Source organism: Canis lupus, chromosome 16, assembly GCF_048164855.1.
Source record: "Canis lupus baileyi chromosome 16, mCanLup2.hap1, whole genome shotgun sequence".
Taxonomy (NCBI): Eukaryota; Metazoa; Chordata; class Mammalia; order Carnivora; family Canidae; genus Canis; species Canis lupus.
The window spans coordinates 39,897,636-39,923,611 of NC_132853.1; the positions used below are offsets into that span (position 1 = coordinate 39,897,636).

At 52.1% G+C, this 25,976-nt stretch overlaps 2 protein-coding genes across 2 annotated transcripts; both read right to left on the bottom strand.

Moving 5' to 3' along the window:
- Positions 1 to 1,006: 1,006 nt before the first annotated feature.
- KRT35 (keratin 35) lies at positions 1,007 to 6,777 on the bottom strand. The gene is made up of 8 exons (XM_072780510.1): positions 6,623 to 6,777; positions 5,383 to 6,116; positions 4,406 to 4,488; positions 4,057 to 4,213; positions 3,773 to 3,934; positions 3,359 to 3,484; positions 1,800 to 2,020; positions 1,007 to 1,507 (listed from the first exon to the last, which is right to left on the bottom strand). The coding sequence occupies exons 2-8, from the start codon at positions 5,851 to 5,853 to the stop codon at positions 1,360 to 1,362; spliced, it is 1,368 nt and encodes a 455-aa protein (XP_072636611.1). The 5' UTR covers positions 5,854 to 6,116; positions 6,623 to 6,777; the 3' UTR covers positions 1,007 to 1,359.
- Positions 6,778 to 11,099: 4,322 nt separating this feature from the next.
- On the bottom strand, positions 11,100 to 14,794 carry KRT36 (keratin 36). Its single transcript, XM_072782228.1, has 7 exons — positions 14,305 to 14,794; positions 13,547 to 13,629; positions 13,141 to 13,297; positions 12,454 to 12,615; positions 12,225 to 12,350; positions 11,820 to 12,040; positions 11,100 to 11,439 (listed from the first exon to the last, which is right to left on the bottom strand). Exons 1-7 carry the CDS (start codon positions 14,761 to 14,763, stop codon positions 11,244 to 11,246), a joined length of 1,404 nt encoding a protein of 467 aa, XP_072638329.1. The 5' UTR covers positions 14,764 to 14,794; the 3' UTR covers positions 11,100 to 11,243.
- Between the last annotated feature and the right edge of the window lie 11,182 nt (positions 14,795 to 25,976).

Consider the following 25,976-nt stretch of genomic DNA (forward strand, 5'->3'; position numbering starts at 1 on the left):
AACTCTCTTAACATCACTAAAATTCCTGGGACCCCTGGATGGCTCAGCAGTTTGGCGTCTGCCTTCGGTCCAGCGTATGATCCTGGAGTCCCGGGATCGAGTCCCACATTGGGTTCCCTGCGTGGAGCCTGCTTCTCCCTCTGCCTGTCTCTCTCTCTCTCTCTCTCTCTCTCTCTCTCTCTCTCTCTCTCATAAATAAATAAAATCTTTTTTTTAATCAGTAAATTCCATAGTGGTGCTCTTGGCATCTTATGAAGAGCACAAGGCTATCTGGAGAAAAACCACCTCTCTTTCTACCTGAGAAAGTTTTACCTTCATCTCCATTTCCCATCGGGATCCATGGAGCTTGACATTTGTCTGGTCTGTTAAGGGAGGACAGTCTGGACATAAATGAGAGCCTTTGGGCCAAGATGCCAAGAGTTCTCACCTCCATGTGGAAATGCTCTTGTACCCAAAGGCACCGTGTGTGGTGTCAGATGCCAAAGACACACAGAACATGATGAGTCTCTTATGGACAAGAATCTCTGAATTGTGGATGGAGCTCACAATGGCAGGCTCAGTCTTCCACCTACAGGGGTGTGAGTTTGGGGGCAATCTGCTGAGCTAGGGAGCTCTATGAAAGTATTGCGGTGGAAGGAGTAAAATGAAAATACCTGGATATGAGAACCACAGGCATAAAATGAAAAGCAGCCTGAAATGCTGTGCTAGCCTCAGCTTTATCACCTCCTCTGGGATCCCAGGGTAGCCATGTAGAATAAGAAGGGAAATAGGAGAGGTCTGAAAATACAGTTCACCACAGGGGAATCTTGGAGAAACATCTTCATCAGGAAAGCTGAGCAGCTCAATAAAAAACCCCACTGGAGGCCCTTAGCCACCCCAAACAGGGCCACAGGGACCCTGTCATCCACAGGGTCAAATGTGGTCAAACATCTCAGTTCATCTGCCCAGGAGTCACCCCTCTTCACCCCACAGAGACACAAAACAGGGATACCAGCACGGTGCCAGTTAGGCGAGAGCCAAAGCCAATACACTTTATTATTCTGCCCACAAAAGCTCTCTATTGCATTCCAGAACCCACTAAAGAGCACCCGGAAAGAAAACCTGACCCAGGAGGCAGCCTGAGAACAGAGAGCATGGCTGACACCCACTGAAATGATGAGGAGGCTTTCAGAGATGGCCAGCCTTAGAGACAGGCTTGGAGAGACTGAGGGATGTTAGTTGCAGTGAGCCCCCTCGGAGCCCGGCTCTAGCACCCTGGGCTCTGCACAGAGAGAGGGGATGGGGCTTTAGGGTTAAGGTTGAAAAAAGGCCAAGTCCAGCCCTGGAGACAATGGCCTCGGCTTTCTGGGCCGGTCACTCTCAGAACCGGCCCCCCGGGCAGGGCACACAAATGGGGCGGGGGCTGCAGGTGGTACGGACTGCAGCAGGACCGCAGGAGACTGCAGGAAGACAGGGGAGGCACGACTTGGCTGGCGAGTGGTCAGGGGCACACGGGTTACCAGGCAGCCTAAGAGAAAGAGAAAGTTCTGGTTACGGTGAATTTCCCATTGCTGTTTTCAATAGCTCAGAGCACCTTAAAAATCACTTAGTCCTGCCCCCTTGTTTTACCAATGGGGGGAAAATACACACCCAGGGAGAAAAAGGACTGCCAGGGTCACACAATGAATTTGTGCTAAGACCGGAATGAAAACCCCAGGGCTCCTGAAGGCAGATGCTGGGCTCTTGCCAGGCACCAGGCAGTCTCCCCAGAACTTGGTAGACTCAATCGGGAAGACGAGGAAGCATGCAGCAACACTCACTTGCCCTCCTCGCTCTCCAGCAGGCCCCGGTACGTGTTGATCTCGCCCTCCAGCCGGGCCCGCACGTCCAGCAGCACCTGGTACTCCTGGTTCTGCCGCTCCAGGTCAGCCCGGATCTCAGCCAGCTGCGCCTCCACGTTGCCAATCAGGCACTGCATCTGGGCCAGCTGGGAGCTGTAGCGCGCCTCGGTCTCCGCCAGGGTGGATTCCAAAGCATCTCGCTGTGAGGGTAAGGGTTGGGTAGGCAAGATGAAGGTGAGAGCAGAGGAAGACATAGACATGGCCAACATGCACATGAGAAAATGCTCTGCATCACTTGCCATCAGAGAAATACAAATCAAAACCACAATGAGATACCACCTCACACCAGTGAGAATGGGGAAAATTAACAAGGCAGGAAACCACAAATGTTGGAGAGGATGCGGAGAAAACGGAACCCTCTTACACTGTTGGTGGGAATGTGAACTGGTGCAGCCACTCTGGAAAACTGTGTGGAGGTTCCTCAAAGAGTTAAAAATAGACCTGCCCTATGACCCAGCAATTGCACTGTTGGGGATTTACCCCAAAGATTCAGATGCAATGAAACGCCGGGACACCTGCACCTCGATGTTTCTAGCAGCAATGTCCACAATAGCCAAAGTGTGGAAGGAGCCTCGGTGTCCATCGAAAGATGAATGGATAAAGAAGATGTGGTCTATGTATACAATGGAATATTACTCAGCCATTAGAAATGACAAATACCCACCATTTGCTTCAATGTGGATGGAACTGGAAGGTATTATGCTGAGTGAAGTAAGTCAGTCGGAGAAGGACAAACATTATATGTTCTCATTCATTTGGGGAATATAAATAATAGTGAAAGGGAATATAAGGGAAGGGAGAAGAAATGTGTGGGAAATATCAGAAAGGGAGACAGAACATAAAGATTCCTAACTCTGGGAAACGAACTAGGGGTGGTGGAAGGGGAGGAGGGCGGGGGGTGGGGGTGAATGGGTGATGAGCACTGAGGGGGGCACTTGACAGGATGAGCACTGGGTGTTATTCTGTATGTTGGTAAATTGAACACCAATAAAAAATTAAGTTATTTTTTAAAAAAAGATGAAAGTGAGAGGTCAGAGAGATGCACTTAATCCATGTGGATTTCAACGAGTCCTCAGAATCCAAGAACAGAAGGTCCAGGAATCACTTTGAAGCAGGATACACCACAATAGGACATCTCATTTGAGATGGCAGATTAGCCCCTGTAGCCTCCTTGATCTAGAGAGTTATCTCCTGGTTAATAATATCTCTAAGGAAGTGATAATTAATCAGAATGAACCTACTTACACAAGCATAAGAGCTGCTGCCAGGACATGTCAGTTGCTATAGGTCTCCCGTGTTTTACCACTGGGACATTTGTGAATGGAGGCTGGGACCTCATTCCCTCTACACAGAAAATCCCTGATGCTCAAGAACTTGAACCCCAGGAGCCTGCCTCTGTGGTCAGAGCCTGGAGGCGCAGGGGCTCATGTGCTGCTGAGTCTGGTCACCCAGCAGCCCTGCTCAAGCCTCGGGCTCACCATGCTCTGCTGGGCCTGCATCTCTATCTCCAGGGCGTTGACCGTGCGCCTCAGCTCAATGATCTCCGCCTGGCAGGACTGCAGCTGCTCTGAGCTGGACACCACCTGCTGGTTCAGCTCCTCGGTCTGAAACATACACACACAGGACTGGTCAGGAACCTCAGGACTCAGCTTCAGAGGTCTACAGAGGCCACATAGAATCATGAGCCAAGAAGGATCTTCCAGAACACCCAATCCAACCCATTCATTTCATCCCTGAGGACATTCTGCTTAGAGGACAGCAACCTGCCCAAGGCGCACAGCACAACATTGAAACAGAGCCAAGGCTCAAGCTCAGTTTCTTGACTCGGAGCCCCAAGTTCAATTCTGTTTGACCCACCTTGTGTCTCTGGTGTACTGTTTGCAGGTACCTACCTGAGTGTTGAACCATTCTTCAGCATCCCGGCGGTTATTCTCCACCAGGGTCTCATACTGACACCTCATCTCATCCAGGACACGGTTCAGGTCAACTGGCGGGGCAGCGTCCACCTCAACATTGAGCCGGTCACCAAGCTGGCAGCGCAGCGAGTTTACTTCCTATGGCACAGATCAGGGTCAGCACGAACTTTCCCAGCTGACTGCCTCACCCACCCTCCTCTCCTGTTCCCCCATTCACCTCCTCCCCGTGCTTACTTGCTCACCTCCTCCCCTGTGCTCACCTCCTCATGGTTCTTCTTGAGGCACAGCAGCTCCTCCTTCAGGGACTCCACCTGGGCCTCCAGGTCAGATTTGCACAGGGTCAGATCATCCAGGATCCTGCGCAGACCATTCATGTCTGACTCCACCAGCTGCCGCATGGACACCTCCGTCTCATACCTGGCAAGTACATAACAGGATGCCTGAAGCTACATTTCCTTTTTGTGTCCAAGTCAGATCCCATCCCAGGTTGTCCTGGTTCTGGGTGTCCTGCCTTAATGCCTCAGTGACTTAGTGCAGCCAAAACCCTGCATCCCAGCACCACCATCCAGTTCCTCCGGCCCCCAACCAAGGAGCAAGCAGGACACTCACTTGGTTCTGAAGTCGTCTGCAGCCAACTTGGCATTGTCGATCTGCACCACCAACCTGGCATTCTCTGCTTTGGTGCACAGGGTCTGGGGAAATAAAGGAGTGACATCAGTGAAAGGAAGGACAATCTGCTGGCTAGAGCTCCTCAAACCTGGCAAGGGCCACCTCCAGAGGGAGGGAGTCAACCATCCCTGGATTTCTAGCATCTGAGACTCCAATGAAGGCTTACAGGCATGCAGTAGGGATCGGACAAGGAAGCTTCTGCAGCTCCTCCCAGGGCAGTGCCTCTGGGTCCTGTAACCTGGCGTAGAGGGGGAGATGTGGAAATCCTACAGCAAAGACTGGCATGGTGGTTGCCTCTTATCTTCCTATCTCCCAGGCCACTGGGCACTCAATCACAGCATATTCTGTGATTCCTTGGTCAGAGTTGGTCTCTCCCAGGAGCCAGCAGGGACCCTCAGGGGATGTGGCCTGGGCAAGAAGGAAATTTCTGATGGGCTTTCCCTTCTCTGAGTTCTTTATAGAAAACATGACATGCACCAAAAAATCAAGTCCAGTCTCCTCATCTTAAAAAAAAAAAAAAAAAAGAAAAAAAAAGGAAGAAATTAAAACTAATAGAGGTAGACCATGCTAGATTATGCAGACAGTTAGTTCATAGAGCCTGTGTTCAAGCTCTGGCTCCCCCACCTGCCAGCTGGACCACCTGGAATAAATCACTTAACCTGCCAGCTGGACCACCTGGAATAAATCACTTAACCAGCCTGAGCTTTGATGTTCTCATCTGTAAATTGAGCTGATGATAGCTCCCTCACCAGATGACTGGGAGGAGCAAATGAAGCCACAAATGTGAACACTCTCTGTGCCCTCTGGAGTGTCCCACGGGAGCAGGACCACTACCACAAGTAATCTGGCTTCCAGTCCAGTGCTCATGACATCAGACTCCTGGGAAGCCAGAGCCACCCTCACCCTAAACCTCTTACCTTCTTCTGGAGCTCCTCAATGGTCCGGAAGTAAGACTGGTAGTCGGGGCACAGGTAGGGCACCTGCTGCTCACACCACTCCCGGATGCGGCTCTCCAGGCTGGCATTCTCCTGCTCCAGCTGGCGCACCTTCTCCAGGTAGCTGGCCAGGCGGTCGTTCAGGGACTGCATGGTCTCCTTCTCGCTGCCAGTGAGGACACTCTCCCCAAACCAGCCCCCGCCCAGGCTGTAGCTGGTGGCAAAGCCTCCGGGTGGGAGGCAGAGAGCAGGGAGGCAGCTGGCAGGCCTACAGCTGATCCTGGTAGGCCCGACCGAGCACGCGGAGAAACTCCGGGCCCCTCGGGAGAGGCTCGGGAGCTTGCAAGAGCTGCTGGAGTACATCGCCGACACACGAGCAGAGCCCCCACTGGCCCCTCCCAGACCCTTGAGAGACCCCGAAGAGAAGCTGGCCTTGAGGCACTTAGAAGCCATGGCCTCAGCAGCCCGGACACAAGTGATAGGTCTTCGAGCCCCGGTGCCCCCTGATGCAGAGAAGCAGCTCCTCACCCCAGGTTTATATCTCCGCTCCAGTGGGCGTTGGCCTTTACAAAGGGTTTTCTCCTCATTAAAGTTAATACCACTTTCTATAAGAACCCCTCATTACCCTGTTATTTATCTTCCCGTGAACATTTCCTGGCCTCGTAAAACGGGGGCCCGTTGAACTGATGGCTATGTCGAGACGTCTCCTCCGCCCCCTGTTGCAGAGAAGACCAAGTATCCATCAGTTCTTCAAAGAGGCCTGTCATCCAAGCCCAGACCTCAGCCTCTGCATTAGGAGGTGTGGGAATCCACAGCCACGGTCTCGGCTTTCTTTAGCATTATCTCCTTTTATGGGCCCAAGGAAGTAGAGGAGGCCTCTAGTTTGGCCCCTGGGCAATGGAAGAGCAAGCCTGGTTGTTGCAGGAAGCAGAAACCTCATGCCCAAGGAGACACAGAAGGTTCCAGAATGGTCCTGGCAATATGGCTATAGTGACCAACTATCCCAGTTTCTGCAGGACAGTTCTGGTTTTAGTGTCAATACCCCCATAGCCCTGGGAACCCCTCAGTCCCATGCAAAATGGGAAAATTGGTCGCCCCAGGCAGAGCAGAGCCCCACTCCTTCCCTCCCTCAACCAGGAAATCCGGCTGGTTGTATAGCCCCCACATCAGCCAAAACAACTAGAGGTCAGCTAACTGAGCACCTGCCCATGGTAACACTTACCATGTACAGAAAGGTATGTCTTCCCAGGCCCTGGCTGAAAAGCAGAGAATCCTTTCCTGCTGGCTGCTTTCAGGGCTGAGGTGGAGTGTGGGGGCGTGATCACAGACCTCCTCAGAAGACACAGTCTGAACTCCAGAGTTTTATCTCTGCTATGGGAGTCGTCTGGGCTGATGTCCAAAAGTTTGACAAGGGTGAGCTATTTTTCCAGAAAACCCAATGCCAAGTGAGAGAGGCCTGGACGAGGGGCTGAGAGCTGAGCCAGAGAGCAGGTGAAGCTATAGATGGGGCCTCATTGGGTGGAGCCCCACGCAACTCGCCTTCCAGTCTGCCCTGTGGTTTGGGGTCCCACTTACTCTTCTAGGGACAGGTTTTACATTCCTGTCAGGAGAATGGCCATGAGCTGAGTGCCAGCAGCCTTCTTGATGCAACGCTCACTGCTGTCCTGTGCATGGTCTCACTTCACCCTCATGCTGCCCTGTGAGCCTAGGCTTGTTACCCCCACCTCTGAGATAAGGAAACATCTAGAACAGTGCCTGCTCCTGGTGAGTGCTTGGGAATGGCAACCACTGTGATTACCGGTCCCCACATGGGTGGAGTCTTGCTGTATTTAAACTGAGAGTGCTAAGCAGCTGTCACTAGGGAGTGGAGATGGGCGCTGAGCCCCTAGGCCATCATCCCACAGGCCAGGTGCATGTGTTTGGGGACCCTCAGATATAGAACTCTCATGAGTCATCATGCCCTCCCACACCTAGGAGCCTGTTGTGACCAGCACCTGCCCAGCAGTAACCCCAGGCCCACTGGCTGCCTCACCTTCTCCTCCCTAGAAATCTACTGTGTACCAGTGCAAAGGACACAGCCCAGCTGAGAGCCTGGAGGAGCGTCCTTTGGTGTTCGTGTTTTCTATCCATGTGAGTACAGGGCTCCACCAAAGCCCTGCTAAGCTATAGCTTCCCATGGTATGGGCTCGATGAGGGCCATCTGGATCCATAGGATCTGGAGAAGCCAACAGCAGCCAAAGCCCAGGAAGCCCCATGCTGTTTATACAGCCCTGGGGGTCATATGGGTTCCTACGCAGGGCTCCACACCTGTGCTGCCCGGAATGGGTTTGTCTTCCTCCATACTGCCCAATTAATGACAAGGCTAATGGTACCAGCCACCAGCCACTAAGCACTTAGGACTGCCAGGCCCCATGCTGAGCTCTCTGCAGGCATTCTCTCATTCCTGCTCACAACAATCTCATGAGATTGGCATCACCAATAACCCTATTTAGTAGATGAGTAAACTGAGGCTTGGAATGCTTCAGGAACCTACCCCTGCTCCAGCCCTGCTTTGCCCTCCCAGCTCTGAATGCCTGTGGCAGTGACCGATGGCTGATCTGTTGGCCCTCCCTTCACTGATGTCCTCAAATTATATGCTGTTTGAGTCCAGTCTTTCCAGGGAGACTGTAAGTTCTTGGAGGCAAGGACAGACCTCCTACTCCTCTTGAAATCTCTATTGTGCAAGCACAGTGCTGGCTTCCAGATGTCTCAGAAGAAAAGGGTAAATGAATGAATGCTTTGCCTGGAGTGAATTGTGCTAAATAAGAAAGCAAAGAAAAGATTTTGAGAGAAGGAGAATGTAAAAAAAAAAAAAAAAAAAAAAAAAAGGAGGAAGGAAGGAAGAAAGGAAAAAAAAAGTGGGTAGGGAGCTGGGAGGAAAAGACATTTCCAAAATCAGTCTTACTATCCCTACTGCTATGGATGGCAAACTAAAGAAATCAGGCTGCTCTGTGTAGGGGAGCAGCACCCGCCCACACTAACCCTAAGAAAGTGTTCTCTGGGCCAAAAGCCATTCTGCCAGAGGGAGCCAAGCCCACAAGCCAATTCTGTGCTCAAGGCTAGCTAAAAATTCTTGATAAGTTTTTTTAGGTAATTTTATAAGACATATAAATGACATTTTTAGGGGCACCCGGTGGCTCAGTCAGTTGAGAGTCCAATTCTTGATTTCAGCTCAGGTCGTAATATCAGGGTCATGAGATCAAACCCCGTATCTGGATCTAGGGTGTCTGCGGAGTGTCTGTTTGAGACCCTCCTTTTCCCTCTGCTCCTTCCCCTGCTTGTGCTTTCGTACTCTCTCTCTCTCTCAAATAAGTCTTTAGAAACAAACCTATAAGTAATATTTTTAAGCTCTGAAGTAGCCTCTAAGTCATTCTGGTCTATTTCCATTCTTCTTAGCCCTCTTTTTATTAGAACCAAATAATTACCTGGAACCCCTTATCAGCAAGAACTGATCTTGTTTAGTAGGTATGCTAATTATTTCCCCCCAGGACCTGTGGACTCTGCTGAGATGGGGTCTACTTCATCCCCAGAACATGCCATGAGTACTCCCGGCCATACTCTAAAATATCCTTCATCCTCCTCCTTCCTGCTCTGCCCATCCTTCAAGGACCCCAGTAATCCCAAATCTTCCCTAAATCCCCAGCTCTCAATGATCTATCCCCACCCTGAGAACCTGACAGCCTGCCCCACACCCACACTTGCCATCCCTACTGCTGCATAGCAGCGGAGGCGGTTGTTTCCCCAGCTGGGTTATTAGCTTCTTGAGAACTGAGCCTGTGATCCCACACTGGGTCCAGTTGCTTCCCTGGTGCCCCCACTTCTCCCTAGACGCACCTCTGCATTAGCACTGGGCTTTTCATGCATGGGGTACATCTGTTTTGGTACACATCTGTTGACTGACTAATTGATTTGAGCATGTGTGAATGAGAAAGATAGCCAGATAGCCTCTCAGGAAAGTATAAACAAGATCAGAACCACCTTGAAATAAAGTGTTATATTCACTCTAGGGAAATTTGATAAAAATGTAATGTTTTATATCATGTCTCTCTTGATGTCAAGAAAAGAGCAAGACACAGGCATCAAAAAATTTCAGAGGGCATTTCCTAAGTCTGCCACTGGCTATACCAGGGTGAATCCCCAGCAGGGTTAAGTTCTGGCCAACACCACAGTGAGTGATTTAAACTGGAACTCAGCTAACAAGGTATGTGAGGTTGAGAATAGGAGGGCTTCCTTAACCGGTGCAGATGCCCTGAAAATTTCATTAAAAACTAGGCAAAGCTACATGAAGAAAGCACCTACAATCACACAGGGCAGTCTGAGACCCCAAGATGAGGCACGCCATAAACTGTAGAGTGCACCCAGAAAGGGAACACACTGTGCTGTGTGAGGAGTTGACAGTGTGATTATTTGTCGGGACACAACCCTGTGTGGTCTGTCTGCCTGAAGTAGCAGGGCAGCTCGAATAGAAGGCTCAGTCCCCTGCCTGATTCCTGGCTGTATCCAAGCACCAGCAAACGGGTGGGATGCGCTCTGTGCACCCCTGGCGGCCCACCTCGCCTCTCTGCAGCCTCAGGCCAGAGTGGGAAGAGACAGACCTCAGGCCCCAGAGCAGTGTGGAGCACAGAGAGAAGCAGGGCAGACCAGGGCTGCACCTCTGGCTTTGTCCAGCAGGTAGTAATGATTCAGGTTGTGGAGGGGGAAAGGGAGAGACACTGTACACTGGGAAGAGCACCAGAGTCAGATTCAGAATAGTAGGACAAAGGCCTCTTCTCTGCTACTCACTGCTGTGTGGCCCGGGGCAAGTTGCTGTCCTCTCTGGGCCTGTGTTCTCAACTAAAGAATAAATCAGAGGGACAAAGAAGGCATGGGGCCCTCAGAGTCCTCATAGGCCATGCTGCTCCAATCAGAGGGGTGTCCGGGGCCCAACACAGTTAGGCTGGATGCCCAGAAGCACACAGCCCAGCCCGTAGGATCTGGGGCACTCTGACCTCTGCCCCACAGTGAAGTTCCTTACCCCCCCCAACCCCGCCCCGCTCCATGTCTGATCCCCCACACTTCATTGTCACTGCCTCTCACTTCATCCCTGTATCCAGCACTAGGGACGGGGAGTCACTTGGCCCTCCTGCCTTCATCTCCCAGCTCCCCTCCCTGGGGTGGTCTCCCAAGCTGGCTGCCCGACGTTTGCTGCTCCCTGGCTGATCCTGGAAACCTGTCCCCTAAACCATCACCAGTGTCAGGCCAGGGGGTGAGCCAGCAGGGTGATAAAAGCTAGACAAAGGAGGAGAGGCTTGAAGGGAAGGACAGGTAACCACCAGATCCAGGCAGGGCAACCGCGGAAGGCTGGCTTGGGAGTCTTTGCCCCTTGTGGGGCCACCCCAGGTGGGTACCCATGGGCAGGGCCAAGCCTATGGGTGATGGCTATACCCATCTGTTCTTGTGGGCCAGGGCCGGAGGTATCACCATTTTTAAATGTTTTTCATCACCCTGTCACTTCCCACTGCTTAGACCCAAAGAAGACAGACCTGAAACCAAAACCCACAACTTTACTGTGACCCTTGATCAAACATCCCCACTAACTAACCTCATGAGAATAGACAGAGTCAAGTTTGCAATGCCAAGAGAATACACTTTATTGGGTATATTTCCAGGGGAACCTAGTTTTGCATAGCACAAAAGCAATGAAGTCCAGAAACACAATCTAAGAAGTATTTTGGTAGAAAAAAATCTGCTGAGCAGGGAGCCCCTCTAGGGAATAGGGGGTCATGTAGAGCCGGGAGTGACAGGAGTGTCCTTCTAGGGGCTGGTTACAGTGAACAGGGCTGCAGGTGTTCCCTGGAGGAGACAACTTTCCCATCTCTGATCTCCTCCGTGATGGTGCGGATCTGGGTGCTGACCTGGGGAGCTGGGCCACAGGGCACAGCCGGAGCACAGGGCACGGTGGAGACATAAGGCACCCTAATCGAAGGCTTGCCTTCCGTGGCACAAGGGTGAGCCGGCAGCCTGAGGACATGAAATCATATCAGAGTGCATTTGGCATCGGGGCATGGGACTGAGATTCCTGTTCAAAGGATTTAGGGGATAGAGCGATTATAGGTGGGTAATCGCTTCAGTGCTCTGACCTGAAAGGGCTGCATGGAGGGAGACCAGGAACTCCCAGCCAAGCATGATGGTTAGGAAAACACTGGGAGAGGGGTCAGCTTATCCCCCGGGGATGACCAAGCTGGGACCAGAAGGAATCTCAAGAGACAGGCTTCAGGTCGATCCCTGTCATTTGTGCAATGACCTCCGCAGGGACTGACACCCTCTCCGAGGCACCGACAATAGCTGGTCCAGGGAGCCCTGTCCCCACACCTGGCTCTCCGGGGCCCACAGCCACTCACTTGCAGTCCTCGCCCTCCAGCAGGCGGCGGTAGGTGGCGATCTCTGACTCCAGCCGGGCCTTGACGTCCAGCAGCACCTGGTACTCCTGGTTCTGCCGCTCCAGATCACACCTGATCTCGGCCAACTGGGCCTCCACGTTGCCAATCAGGCACTGCATCTGGGCCAGCTGGGAGCCGTAGCGAGCCTCGGTCTCCGCCAGGGTAGATTCCAGGGAATTCCTCTGCAAGGGGAACGAGGAAGAGCTGCTCATGGAAGGAGTCCCCCCCTACCTAGAGCCCCCATCCCATAGCCCTGAGTATCTGCATATCCTGTGTGATCATGCCCCGCGAGAAGCCCCATGCTGAGGCCGGGGAGTCAGGGCTTGCCAGGAGCCGCGGCCGGTCACTCAGACAGGGGCCACTCACCATGCTATGCTGGGCCTGCAGCTCGATCTCCAGGGCGTTGACGTTGCGTCTCAGCTCGATGATCTCTGTCTGGCAGCACTGTAGCTGCTCTGAGCTGGACACCACTTGCTGGTTCAGCTCCTCCGTCTGAAACACAAGAGAGCCCAGAACATGGTCAGACCCAGGGAAGCTACTTGCAAGGAGAAGCCCTGTCCCAGGAGCCTGTGGTCCCGGGCTGTCCCAGCCCCACCTGAGTGTTGAACCAGGCCTCCACGTCTCTACGGTTATTCTCCACCAGGGCCTCATACTGGCATCTCATATCATCCAGGATCTTGTTGAGATCCACTGGGGGGGCAGCATCCACCTCCACATTCAGTCGGTCCCCGAGCTGGCAACGGAGGGTGTTGACTTCCTGCGGAGAGGAGGCACAGAGCCATGAGGTTGCAGAAAGGATGCCAGATGGAGGATTCAAGTAGCTGAACTCAAATCCTCCTCCCTCAGGTGCCGGCTGTGTAACCTCAGACTGACTCTTAACTTCTCTGGGCCTCAGTCCCCTCCTGGACATTTACTTCCCTCTTCTGGGGAATCAGGAGAGTAAATTGAGATGATACGAACATCAGGCAAATAGAATACATATAGTTATCAGGCACTAGCATCCAGAGGGAGATTTTGTGTTGTGGGCAGGAGAGTGGGATCAGCGTGACCACAGGCTAGTGACTTAACTTCTCTGTGCCTCATTTTTCTCATTTGTAAAATGGGGTTATTATAAGGATGAAATGAAGTGAGAGCAAAATGCAAAGCATTTCAGATACTTCCTGGCATACAAATGTCAGCTGGAGTTTCTGTGGGAGCAGGGGTCACCATTATGCCCAAGGGTCACCAGGGGGGTTTCCCTGCTAGATAGGGAACACTGGAAGATCGCATGGCACCACCTCACCTCCTCATGGTTTTTCTTGAGGCAGAGCAGCTCCTCCTTCAGAGACTCCACCTGGGACTCCAGGTCCGCCTTACACAGGGTCAGCTCATCCAGGATCCTGCGCAGGCCGTTGGTGTCAGCCTCCACCAGCTGCCGCATGGACAGCTCCGTCTCGTACCTGTGCACACAGAGCCCTGCTGAGTCTGTAGGGAAGGACCCGGGCACAGGTTGCCCTCCATCAGCTGCAGGGGCTGATCTGGGGTCAACAGCATGGTGAGCCTTTCCTTGGACCCAGAAGGGATCCAGGGCCTATGCTGTATTCCCACAAATGGTTCCACCTGGCCTTACTCCTGCCTCCCCAGCATCCAAGGCTGGGGACAGAGATGAGGGAAAGCCCAACCGACCTTCCCCGATGAAGCACACTCACTTGGTCCGAAAGTCGTCAGCAGCCAGCTTGGCGTTGTCAATCTGCAGGACTAGCCTGGCGTTCTCAGCCTTGGTCAGCAGGATCTGAGGAACAAGGGGCATCCTGTGAACTAGAAAAAGCCCAGCAGTGGGGGGTGGGGGGGCAGGGATCACCCAGCTCACAGAGGCCTTCAGCACCAGTACCTTTAGCACTTCTAGCCCTGAGCCCTGAGCCCAGGTATGGAGGAAGCATCAGTCCAGGAGGGGCATCACTAGGAGTAGGCCCCAGACTGGCACAGTGGGATGCCTCAGGGTGAGAGATGGAAAGAACCAGGCCAACCTGGATTCAGGTTCTGCATCTAACATTCAGAGGCTCTGCAATCTTGAGCAAGTTGCTGAACCTCCCTGACATTTAACTATCAGTATCTGATAAAATGGGTCCAGTAATACCCATCTCTCCAAGATGAGGCATAAATAATCCAATGGATAGGAAATGTCAGGCACAGTGCCTGCATCCAGTATGGCCTGGGTATATGTTATTGCCCTTCCTAGAGCTGGGACAGCGAGGGGAGGAGAGGGATGACTGGCATAGTTATAAGCAAGCAAAAGACTCATAGAGAGAGGTCTGGGTCCCCCAGGAAACCAAGACCCCAGACAGAAAAGCTTGCCCTGGACAGAGAATTCCCTGAGAGCTACATCAGTGGGTAGTCCCTTGGGATGAGACAAACCACCCACCCCACCAGGGCTAGGGATGCTGGAGAGGGGCCAGGTCCCCATTACCTTCTGCTGGAGCTCCTCAATGGTCTTGAAATAGGACTGGTAGTCTGGGCAGATGTATGGGATCTGAGACTCATACCACTCCCGGATACGTCTCTCCAGCTCCGCATTCTCCCTCTCCAGCTGGCGCACCTTCTCCAGGTAGTTGGCCAGGCGGTCGTTCAGGAACTGCATGGTCTCCTTCTCGCTGCCATTGAAGGAGCCCTCCCAGAACCAGCCCCCACTCCCAACAAAGCCAGAGGGGTGGCACCCAGCAGACAGGTAGGAGCCTGGCAAGCAGCTCCCGAGGCTGGACAGGCCCAGCCTGACAGAGGAAACAGACCCCACAGCACCAGCAAGACTGGGGACCCTGCAGGAGCCCACAGAACGGACAGAGGACACCCGAGAGAGGCCACCTGCTGTGCCACACAGGCCCTTGACAGACCCAGAGGAGAAGACCGGGGAGCAGCCCTGGGTGGCCATGATCCTAGCAGAAGCAGGTCGCAGTTCAGCAAGGAGCCCAAGTTCTAGACTCTCAAGGCCTCTCTGGAGTGTTTATATACACTCTCCATGGGGTGTTGGCATGTTACTCTTGGGAAAGCCTATTCCTCTTCCAGAAAGCTAATCTCATTAGAATGTGATTTTTGCTACTCATCCAGAATTTCTTACCTTGTAAAAAAAAAAAAAAAAAAAAAATTTTTTTCAAATTTTGTTTGCTAAGTCAGGACTCTTCTCTGTTGTCATTTCCTAGCAGAATATGAATTTTATTGCCTCTTCAAAGTCTTTGCACCAGATCCCATAAACCGGGAGTGGCCTCACAAATGACATTTGTTTCCTGCTGTCTCCAGGTGCCCGCCCCTGAGCATCCTGGTCTGCTCACTTGTCACCCCCATCCACTTCTGGGTGCTCACAGGTGCTCACAGATGCCTGGGTCCCTGGGATGGTGAAAAGGGAGCAAAGGGAACTACGATTCATGGAGTTACTCTGGGCCAGATTCCTAGTTACTTTCTTTACATCTCATGACAGTCCTGGGAGGTGGCCAATCTGTCTCCATTTCACCAACGTGGAAGCAGACATGCCATCCAACACAGCTCAAAATAAGCTTGCTCCAAGGTGAGCAGTGAATGACAGAGCCCAGAACTGAGAACAGGGCTCTCAGACCCCAAATCCTACACTCTTGTCCCACTGCTTCCCTCATATAACCAAGGGCAAATGCAGGCACCCAGAATTTAGGGACCGGAGACCTAGGACAGTGGAGGTCATCACCCTACCCTGCCTGCCTCACGCAGATATGAGGAGAATCAAACAGAACAGAAGTAAAAGTTTTGAAAGCCATTGGGCACCATAGATATTTTGCTTACACAGGATGGTCTTTGATGCTGGTTTATGGCTGTGGACAGCAGAGGATCATGAGTGTGAGCCCTCAAAGGGGCTGCTCTGGGGGGCAGTTTCCTTTGAGACCTGAAGGTCTCTGAACCTAGGAGAGTGGAGTTGGGATCCTGGGGCAGCCTACACGGATCCCCTGAGAGATACATCAATGCAGGTGACCAGAAAGTGTCAATGCAGACTCTTTGGACAGGGAAGGAGTAAGAACAAACGAAGCACTGCCAGGTAGTTAGCAACCTGGGAGGAGCACCTGAGAATTAACCACCACAGGTAAATTCCTTCTTCCGCCTCCCAAAGTGGGATTTCCCAAGGCTCAGGCAACCTGCTCACTCTTCTCCCACACAGACTTGGTTTGCAAGACTGGCGTTTATGGAAGCATTCATGTGCTTCTGAAGTTGTAATTTAGCAACCTCTTAAAATGCTTTATAAGCTTCTCTCTGGTATTACTCAGGAGGACTGGCTGTGGTGCACACACCTCACCCAGTACAGTGGCCACTTCGACAGGATGCCTAAGAGCAGCTGGTCCTGCAGGTGAGAGTAGGGACATCAGGCCTCCAGAGCGCTGGCTGCCATGGGGCCAGTTCCTTACAGCAGCTGCATCTTCCCTGCTCTCCTGGCAGATGGGGCTGTGCCACAGTTTCTCAACCTCAGCACTGTTGACATCATAGACTACATAATTCTTTGTGGTGGGGGCTTTCTTTGCATTGTAACATGTTGGCAGCATCCCTGGATTCCATCACCAGATGCCAGTAGCAACCTCCTTCCCCCAGTGGTGACAACCAAAAATGTCTCCAGACAGTACCAAATGTCCCCTGGGAAGCAAACCAGCCCGGTTTTGAGAACCACTGGACCATCAGGACAGGGATGGGGGCTCTGACCAGACTTCTATAAACATCCCCCTTTCTTTTCTAGGAAAACTAGTACAGAATCTGGCTGTCACCGTGGGGCCCACTCAGGCAAGTCCTTAAGGCACCCATGCTTCAATTTACCTCATTTGTGACACAACGTGCTCATCCTCAGGGCAGCCCTTACTGGGCCCCGGCACAGCTCTTCTCTGGGGCCTCTGACTGCCAGGCATCTCAAGTTAAAGTTCTCATTCTCTGAGGTCTTTAAACCCCTCCGCTGTGTAATCCCTATCTGAAGATGATTCTGGGTTTCTTTCAGGGCAAGGAAGGAGGCAGGTATCTGCTGCTCTGGCTGTTCCATCACTCTCAACCTATGGATTGGGAGGCCCAACATGGGCCAGTGTCCAGGCAGGTGTCTTCCAGGCTATGAGGAGAGGTGCATACCTCCCCTGGAGCAAGTGACAAGAGGGCCAGAGAAGGGCCCTTGGTCACTCTTGGTCCCCTGCCTTTTCTCCATGTTGTGGACTATGGACACAGGGAAGTATGGAGAGAGCCTTATGGAGGAATTCCTCTGCTTTCTTCCACCTGGAAGCCTGGACCATAACACGATGAAGTGAGGCCCACATGGAACAGATGCTCTACCTGTATAGGGAAGAGAACCCAGAACTCACAGAGCTGCTCATCTCCCAGCACAGCACCAGCCAGCTGCCCACCCGGCTCCCCATGGTGGCCCAACCCTGGAGAAAATCCACCTGTTCTGTGTTAAGTAATGTTAAGTAAACCAGGAGTGCCCATTCATCCAGTTTTATTTCAAAATAGAGCCCTATTCTGAGACCATGCTTTCTAAAATTAATCTGAAATACACTAGGCTAAAGGTCAGGTGGTCAGGGGCCTGGATTCCAGGCCAAGCTTGACCCCAAACTCCCCAAGTGAGCCCATTCACTCTGGGCCCCAGAGCCCCAGTCTGAACAGGAAGGGCCTAAACAAAACAAGCTTGAGGCCCTTCCATCTCAGGCATTATAGGATTTGAGGCCTACCTAGGCATTTCCTGTAGATGGGGCCAGAAGTCACCTGTGTCAGTCTGTGACTCATTCACTATCCGCCACAGCCACCATCCCTTCTTTGCGTCTGACCTATAGAAAAAAAGAATAAAGAAGAGTTACAGAGGCTCCGGCCCATGACGTAGAATTTTCTTTTCTTGTTATTTTGTTTCTGCAAACTCCCTCGGACCCCAGGTAGCCCTCTGCCTCTACACCTCCACACAAAAAGAGCAATAGCTTGGGCTTCCTCCTGGCCTTCAATCATAAGCAGAGACCACATTAACCCACTCCCGGGGCTGTTCCCCAGAAGCCCCCATTCAGAGGTACAGTGTCACCAGGATATTAAGCGAACATCCCAGCTGAAATGACATCTCCGGCCAACTGAGCCAGGGACATGGCTTTGCAAAAGAAGGGGCTCAGATAGTGTCAGGCTGGACAGTGGGGGCCCTGGGCCTGAATTCAGTCAGACCTTAGTTCAAGCTACTCAGTCACTCTGAGCCTCAGATTTCCTCAAGAGGCACTGCATTCACACAGGACCATGAGAAGTAAATGGAAACATGCTTGATAAAAAGGAACTGCTGTCATGGATTTAAGAGATCAAAACTGCTCTTAGAACCCATCTAGTCTAGGGAACCACATCTGAGTGGCTCAGTGGTTTAAGCATCTCCCTTCAGCTTGATCCCAGGGTCCTGGGATGGAGTCCCACATAGGGCTCCCTGCTCAGTGGAGATCTACTTCTCCCTCTCCTTCTGCCCTTCCCCTACTTGTGCTCTCTTTCAAATAAATAAAAATTTTTAAAAAGGAACCCATCTAATGTAAGCCTCAGTAAAATGCTATGTCTAAGGGCACAAACCACTTGCCCTGGTTTCCTAGAATACTGGCCTAGTGCAGCTGTGCAAGGAAAGATAGGGCCTCTGACCCTTATTCTAGCAGCTTCCAAAAGCCACCCCCACTTCCTGCTGGCACAAGTGCTGGTTTTAGGGCTACAGAGATGATAGGATGCTCTCTGCCCACCATGGCTCCAGCTTCAGGGGCAAGGGGAGAAGGTGAGATGCTGCTGCAGGAGCATAAAACACCCTGGCTTTTCCCAAGCCCATCTTGGAAGGCCACCAAATTCAAAATCAACCACTGGGTTTGTGGGTCCTTCTTTGATAAAAAGAAATTTCCATTCTCTAATGAGCTTCCCTCTAAAAGCCAAGGTTCTCTGTAGGCAAAGACCCAAGAAATCAAGTCTGAGTCTCCTTCCCAGCGGATCAATCCCCTCAACACAGAAGGGACCAGGCACAGCCTGTCACAGTGTACCCAAGGAAGAAATCAGGGTCCCTCTTTCCTGCTTCTCAGGGCTGTGGTTAAAAGATGCCAGTCACCACCACCACAGAGTGCCCCAAAGGCATCAGAGGCAGACAATGAGCCATGGGGCAGCCAGGTCACCTACAAATGGGCACCAAAAGGAACAAGATCATTCCAGAAGCACAATGTCTCTCTCTCTCTCTCAGAGTGGACTGCTGGCTTAGGCTTGAACTTCCTGGTTTTCCCCTCATACCTATTTGATCTCTGACGTCCATACACACGGGTCCTGCAGAATTTCCCACTATAAGATAAGGCATCTAAGAAACACTGATCCCAGGAATGCCTGGCTGGCTCAGTTAGAAGAATGTGTGACTCTTGACCTCCGGGTCATGTGTTTGAGCCCCATATTGGGTGTAGAGATTACTTAAATAAATAAAAACTTTTTAAAAATTAAATAAAAATAACTTTTAAAAAGAGAAATGCCAAGTCTTCAACCCCTTAGACCCTATCCAACACCCACCCGCCCGGAAACAGGGACACCTACACTGATCTTCATTTCTTCCCCCACACAACTGCTTTTTCCATTTATTCAAGCAACAAGGCCCCTCCCAGAAACGCATGGTTACTATATATTCTGTGTCCATTAACCACATCAAAAACTCGTGCCAAATCTGCTGTCAGCTGTTAGGTTCTAGTCCAGACATGCAGTCACAGGTACATCAAGTTGAAGGAAGCGTTATGGGAGGGGGAAAAAACTTCAATTAAGACATTTTGAGCCACCAATTTGGTTTGTTAAAAAATCAGAGAAAGGTCTCCCTTCCTTAGTCTTGATGATCAGAGACTCAGAGCTATTACCAGACCTGCTAAGGATAGGGTTGCCAGATGTAGCAAATAAAAATCCACACAATATTGGGACATACGTGTACCAAAAATTATTCATTGTCTATCTGCAATTCCAAAGTAACTGGGCAGGGCTGCCATCTTTGCCCTCAGAGGCAACAGTGAGCAGGACCCAGACATACCCTGCTAGGCTGTCCTCTCTCTTGTCCTGGCCACCTCAGTGAGGCCTTCCTGACCTTCCTCATAGCAGCTTCCTTGAGCAACATGACTCAGATCTTCTTAGGCAAGATTTGACAGGTCCCTCCATGCTCATTTCCACTCCCCCAGCTTGGTCCAAGCCTACACCTACCCCCTGCTGTTGCCAGCCCTCACCAGGGTTAGGACAGTCTAGGCACACACTAAGTGACCAAGGGGATCTTTCCCCACTCCTTGGCTGCCCCTCTACAGGACCCAGAGCCTGTGCTCAGGGGCCTCAGGAGAGCTGATGAGTAGGCCATTGCCATGATCTGTGGCTCCTTCTGAGGCTCCAGGGCTCTACAAGGCTCCTGGGGATGTGGCTTCTTCATGGCCCTGAATCCCCACTGGGCCTGGACCTCACCCAGATTAGGCCTTGAAACTCCCACTTCACCAGAACTAGAACTCTCTTCATTTCCCTCAACATACAAAGGTACTTTCTTTCTCCCCATGGGGGTATAATTTCAGCAATTGCCCAGGCCTTCGGGATTCTTTCTAAACTGCTGTGCCCTTGAGGGAGGCCCAAAGAGCCACCCTGACCCCAATCTTCAGCCATACCTCTCCGGTCTCTCTCACCAGGCTCTGCCTCCTGTAGCCCAGGGCCCACTTCCCTCACCTAGAGCCAGCTCCTCCTGCACACCTGTGTCGGCTGACAGCTCCCATCTGAAAGAGTCCAGGGCCTCCTGCTCAGATGCATTTGGCCCCTGACCACCCCCCCCCACACCCAGGTTTTATGGAAATTTCCACTGTCAGTGCTCTCCCTGATGTGCCTAGAGAACCTGTGGTTTGTGGCAGTACCTCAGTCTCCCGCGTCCCCTTGATTTAGGTACCACTTAACCGAACTACAAAGCAAATTTCCCAAACACCCAGTTTAATTGGATTCCGTCGTCCGCATTTACGGGGCCTGGTGTGCACTTGGTCTCAGTGCCTCCTACTCACAACAGCGTGTCTGCAAACCAGACTGTGGGCTCCGGGTTGTAATTAACTGCTTTCTACTGTGGAGTCCACTTTCAAACCAGTCTGAGATCCTTGGATGAAAGAAGCCACAGAGTCGTAATGGCTGTTCATAAAACTGGCCCAGAAAACTGGATGCCAGCTCCTTGCCAGCTGCCCCTTATTTCCATCCCCAGCAGGTGCCTGTATGGGTCTCAGCAGCCACCCACCAACCTGATCCCTCCCAACTTCTGCAGGAGGATGGAGTCTCATGTGTGCAGAACCGCCCAGAGGAATGGCTCAAAGGGAGGCCTCCCCCTATATCCTGCTCCACTCCAGCCACTAAAAGCCCCAGGAACACCATCCGACAGGGGGCAGGGCCCCGGGCAGCCCTGAGATGCGCTGACCCAGGCAGGGAGACAAGAAGCTCCAGCGGCTGACCTGGGAAAGATGGAGCTGAGCATATTCACACATCATCAGCCACTGTGGAGGCGGAGAAAATTAAGGCCATTCCACCTCAAGTTTAGCATTAGCACAAGTACAGCCATCTTAGGCCCCTGTGAATAAGAGCTGAACTTTACAGGAAAAACTGCAGAATGTCCTTGACAGGAAATCCCTTATCAGAAAGACAACAGAGCTCAGAATGCCTTCGGCAGTGAATCCCTTATCAGATCTTAAGAAACTCCCCCACCCTTTCCCCCATAATGGGATGGAAAAAATTCCTCCACCCCTTCTGAAAATCTCCTAGACCGGCTCATAAAAAACCCAGCTGTAACCTATTTCGGGGTCCAAGCCCCTGCTCTGCTGTGTGGAGTATACTTGGACCCAAGCTCGAGCTCGTAAATAAACCCTCGTGTGTTTGCATCGGTGTCGGCTCCTTGGTGTTTCTCGGATTCGCAATCTTGGGCCCAACACCACAGCCTTCCCGTGACAGTCCTTCCTTCTCTTCCCTTGGGACAGACCATGAGATTTCCCCCTCCCAGAAAGCCCCAGGCACCCTTCATCTCACACTCTGGGTCTTTCATGGACTCTCAAAGGTTGCCACCCAAAACAGAGACAACAGGCACCCAAGGAATCTCAGGGGTACAGTCCTACCCTCAGCCGTGCCCTGCTCCCCAGAGTGCCCAGCGGCCCAACACGAGACTGGGGACTGGCCAGGGCCTTGTGTTGAGACCACGCCCAGTAGGATCGGGTCTAGGGCTCTGTCCCTCCACCCTGGGTCCCCGCAGGTGGCCTGAGAGGAACAGATCTGCTTCCTGGAGTGAGCCTGCCCCCTGCAGGGCCCAGGCAGGCCATGCAACGCCATCTGGCAGGGCAGAAGTTCGCGGCCGCATCCAGGGGGTGGAGCCTGAGGGAGAGGGAGGCACTTTTGGCTGCAGGTAAGGAGCTAGGTGACCGGGAGCAGCCGGGAGTCACAGAGGCGACGCAGCAATTGGCCTCGCTTGCGCAGCACCTACCATGTGGAGGCGCTTGCCTCCCGAGTCTGACTAGCTCTGCGGCACTGGGACAGCACAGAACATTCCCAGGAATAGCCCCAACCCTAAGCACTGGGGCTTAGGAAAGAGCCTCATTTCTTTCCCTAGATTCCCAGGGCTGAACACTTGATTTTGTTTTGGGTTTTTTTGTTTTGTTTGTTTTTTAAAAGATTTTATTTATCTATTCATGAGAGACACACAGAGAGAGGCAGAGACACAGGCAGAGGGAGAAGCAGGCTCCCTGCGGGGATCCCGATGCAGGACTTGATCCCAGGACCTCGGGGTCACAACCCCAAGCCAAAGGCAGACGCTCAACCGCTGAGCCATCCAGGCATCCATGAACGTTTACCTTTGACAGAAGGCCGACCACAGTCTTGGAAAGCACCTTGGAACATGGATCCCCGCTCTCATGGTAGGCAGCCCACTTCACCAGTCTGGGCCTCAGTCTTCAGATGTGTAAAATGAGCACAATGGTGCCAACTCATGGACTTGTTATCAAGATGAAATAAAGAAGGAAAGGGAGCTCTGTAAAGAGTCAAGTGCTAGACACATTGTTCCTTTCCCCCTTTATTTTCATCCCTTCTGTGTTGGCATTTCTTGCCTTCACATGTCCTCAGTGGCCATCACAACATAGAGACTAGCCAGAGGCTCATAGCTGCAGCCCTGGGAAGCTGGGGTGTGAGCCTGGGGTGGACATGGGCACCTAGCCAACAGGGGAAGGAAATAGGGACCCAGCAGTCCTGATAAAGCTGCCCTCCCTCACATGGCCACCCCCTACAGATGGCAGGGGAGGAAATTGAATCCCAGGTGAAAAGTCCCACCCCTCAGACAGCGTCACTGAGGTGACCATATGCTTCCAGTTCTGGAAGGCTCCTGGTTGGCTTGCAGAGCCCCTCCTGGGCTTCCTGGAGACTCCCAATAGGGCCACAGAGGTGCTTATATGGAGTCCAGCTTCTCAGCATCATCCCCGGGCTGGGTGAAAGGACCCCAGGCCAGAGCCCCCACCAGGCCCAGGGGTTAGCTCACTGCTCCCCATGGACCACTCACCTCAAACCCCACCAGGCTCGTCAACACAAGCTCAGGAAAGGAAGGGGCTGCCCCCTAAAGAGCCTTGGCCTGGGTCTCATGGGGAGGGGCTGCTCCCGACCCAGCCAGCCTGGGATATGGATGGATCCCAGGGACCCTTGGACCAGCTACAAGTTTCAGCTTTGAGGAGCTCCTCTGGCCCTGGCCCCTCCCTCAGCCTGGGGACACCCCTTCTCTTGGCACTCTCAGTGGAATGTGCTTCCTTACCTCTTTCATCCCCACAACTCATCTCTATCTGCTCTCTCATCCTCCATCCAGCACGTTTATTGGGCTCCTAGAATATTCGGGGTATGGATGAGGAGGACTACAAAACTGTGCCTGCTCTGAAAGAACTCACAGTTAGGGAAGAGAGTCGGAAAGCTCTCGTTTACTGAGCACTTACTATGTGCCGGAGACTGCCCTCACCACCTGACTTTCATATCCTCCAAGGGAGGTAGCATTGGGTGGGTGAGGAAAGCGAGTTCACAAAATAAGTCTCTTGGCCAGGGTTATGAACAAAGCATGTGGCAGAGCCGGGACACGCAGAAGGGGGCTGTTGCTCCAGAGCCTGTGGCCCTAATCCCTGCTCTCCAATAATTGTTGTGATGGTCATCAATATATAGGGATGCGGGGGACACTGGAGACCTTGGCAACAGATGGAGAATGCTGGGAGTGGTGAGGGATGACCAGAGAAGGTGTAGCATGAGCTGAGCTTCAAAGGTTGCAATCGCTTATTGTTGGGGGTGCCTCCTCCCTCTATAGGGTAATCAGTCCATGGACTCCTTGAAGACAGACACCACCTTTTGCCCTTCTGTCCAGGCCCCCATACAGTGCCTGTCACACAGCAGGCACTCAATAAACAACTACTGACCAAACCGAGTCATAGACAGGTACAAAGTTTTAGGGAGGGGAGGCCAGGTCCTGTTTCTCTCTGGTGCCTCAGTTCCTAGCATGGTTCTGGACATGTGAGCTAGAACCCAGCCCCACCTGGTCTACCACATGGGAGAGACATCTGGAACCACCTGGCTTCGTCAGCTGGGTGGGCCATGTCTGAGTGATCCCTGTGGGACTAAGCCCACCACCCTGAGCCAGCAGCAGGCTGGGGATTGGAGGAGGAGGAGGAAGACAGATAATGAGGGAAATAAACTATGCAAGGGTCTGGGGAGGGGAAGAGAGGGAAAATAAGGAGGGGGCAGAGAGCCCATCTATGTTCCAGCCTAAACCCCATGACAGAAACTAGATGGCATTTGACAGACACTGCCCAGTCATCCATCCACCTGTCCCTCCAGTAAGCAGGACGGAGCCCCGGCAGCAGGCTGGCCCTGACACACAAAGACAGCCCCTCCCCTCCAAGCATATGGTCAACACTGTGCAGGTATGGACCTGCACACACCTGAACACACCCCGCACTATCCAGGGGCCACAGAGAAGGGGGTGTTCATCTCAGCCTGAAGGTTGAATAAAAACCTGGTAGTCTCCCACAACAAAATGTTGCAAGTGCAGAGAGAAAGAGGGGAGGAAGGGCACATCACACTGCGGTCACTCATTGAATACGAGCCTGAGGTTCTCAGCCACAGGGCTGGGTCACCGAGAGCTGTTTGCAGTGGCAGGACCCCAGGGTGTGAGAGGAGGCTATTATAAAATTCAGGGTTGGTGAAAGACCTAAAAGTGAGACAGGAGTCCATCAAAATCCTAGAGGAGAACACAGGCAGCAACCTCTGTGACCTCGGCCACAGCAACTTCTCGCTAGACACGTCTCCAAAGGCCAGGAAAACAAAGGCAAAAATGAACTATTGGGACTTCATCAAGATAAAAAGCTTCTGAAAAAAAAAAAAAAGATAAAAAGCTTCTGCACAGCAAAGGAAACAGTCAACAAAACCAAAATGCAACCCACAGAATGGGAGAAGATATTTGCAAATGATGTATCAGATAAAGGGCAGGTATCCAAAATCTATAAAGAACTTATCAAACTTGGGACACCTGGGTGGCTCAGCAGTTGGGGCACCTGCCTTCGGCCCAAGCGTGATCCTGGAGTCCCGGGATCGATTCCCACATCGGGCTCCCTTGCGTGGAGCCTGCTTCTCCCTCTGCCTATGTCTCTGCCTCTCTCTTTGCGTCTCTCTCATGAATAAATCAATAAAATCTTTATTTAAAAAAAACTTATCAAAGTTAACACCCAAAAAACAAATGATCCAGTCAAAAAATGGGCAGAAGACATGAACAGACATTTCTCCAAAGAAGACATACAGGAGCACCAGAGTGGTTCAGTGGGTTGAGCATCTACCTTTGGCTCAGGTCATGATCCCAGCGTCTGAGGCTCAAGTCCACACTGGGCTCCCTGCTCAGCAAAGAGTCTGCTTCTCCCTCTCCTTCCTGCTCATGCTCTCTGTTGCTTTCTCTGTCTCTCTCTCTCAAATAAATTTTTTAAATCTTTTTTAAAAAAGAAGACATACAAATGGCCAACAAACCAATGAAAAAAATGCTCAACATCACATGGCATCAGAGAAATACAAATCAACACCACAATGAGATACCATCTGACACCAGTCAGAATGGCTAAAATTAACAAATTAGGAAATGACAGATGT

Excerpts from the sequence above, each read along its gene's own strand:
- KRT35 (XM_072780510.1), bottom strand. The coding sequence starts at position 5,853 with ATGGCTTCTAAGTGCCTCAAGGCCAGCTTCTCTTCGGGGTCTCTCAAG. Across the intron at positions 3,485-3,772 it reads AAGAATGGTTCAACACTCAG|ACCGAGGAGCTGAACCAGCA; the intron begins GTAGGTACCTGC and ends TGTATGTTTCAG. Across the intron at positions 1,508-1,799 it reads CTGGAGAGCGAGGAGGGCAA|GCTGCCTGGTAACCCGTGTG; the intron begins GTGAGTGTTGCT and ends TCTTTCTCTTAG.
- KRT36 (XM_072782228.1), bottom strand. The coding sequence starts at position 14,763 with ATGGCCACCCAGGGCTGCTCCCCGGTCTTCTCCTCTGGGTCTGTCAAG. Across the intron at positions 12,616-13,140 it reads TCAAGAAAAACCATGAGGAG|GAAGTCAACACCCTCCGTTG; the intron begins GTGAGGTGGTGC and ends TCCTCTCCGCAG. Across the intron at positions 12,041-12,224 it reads TGCAGGCCCAGCATAGCATG|AGGAATTCCCTGGAATCTAC; the intron begins GTGAGTGGCCCC and ends TTCCCCTTGCAG.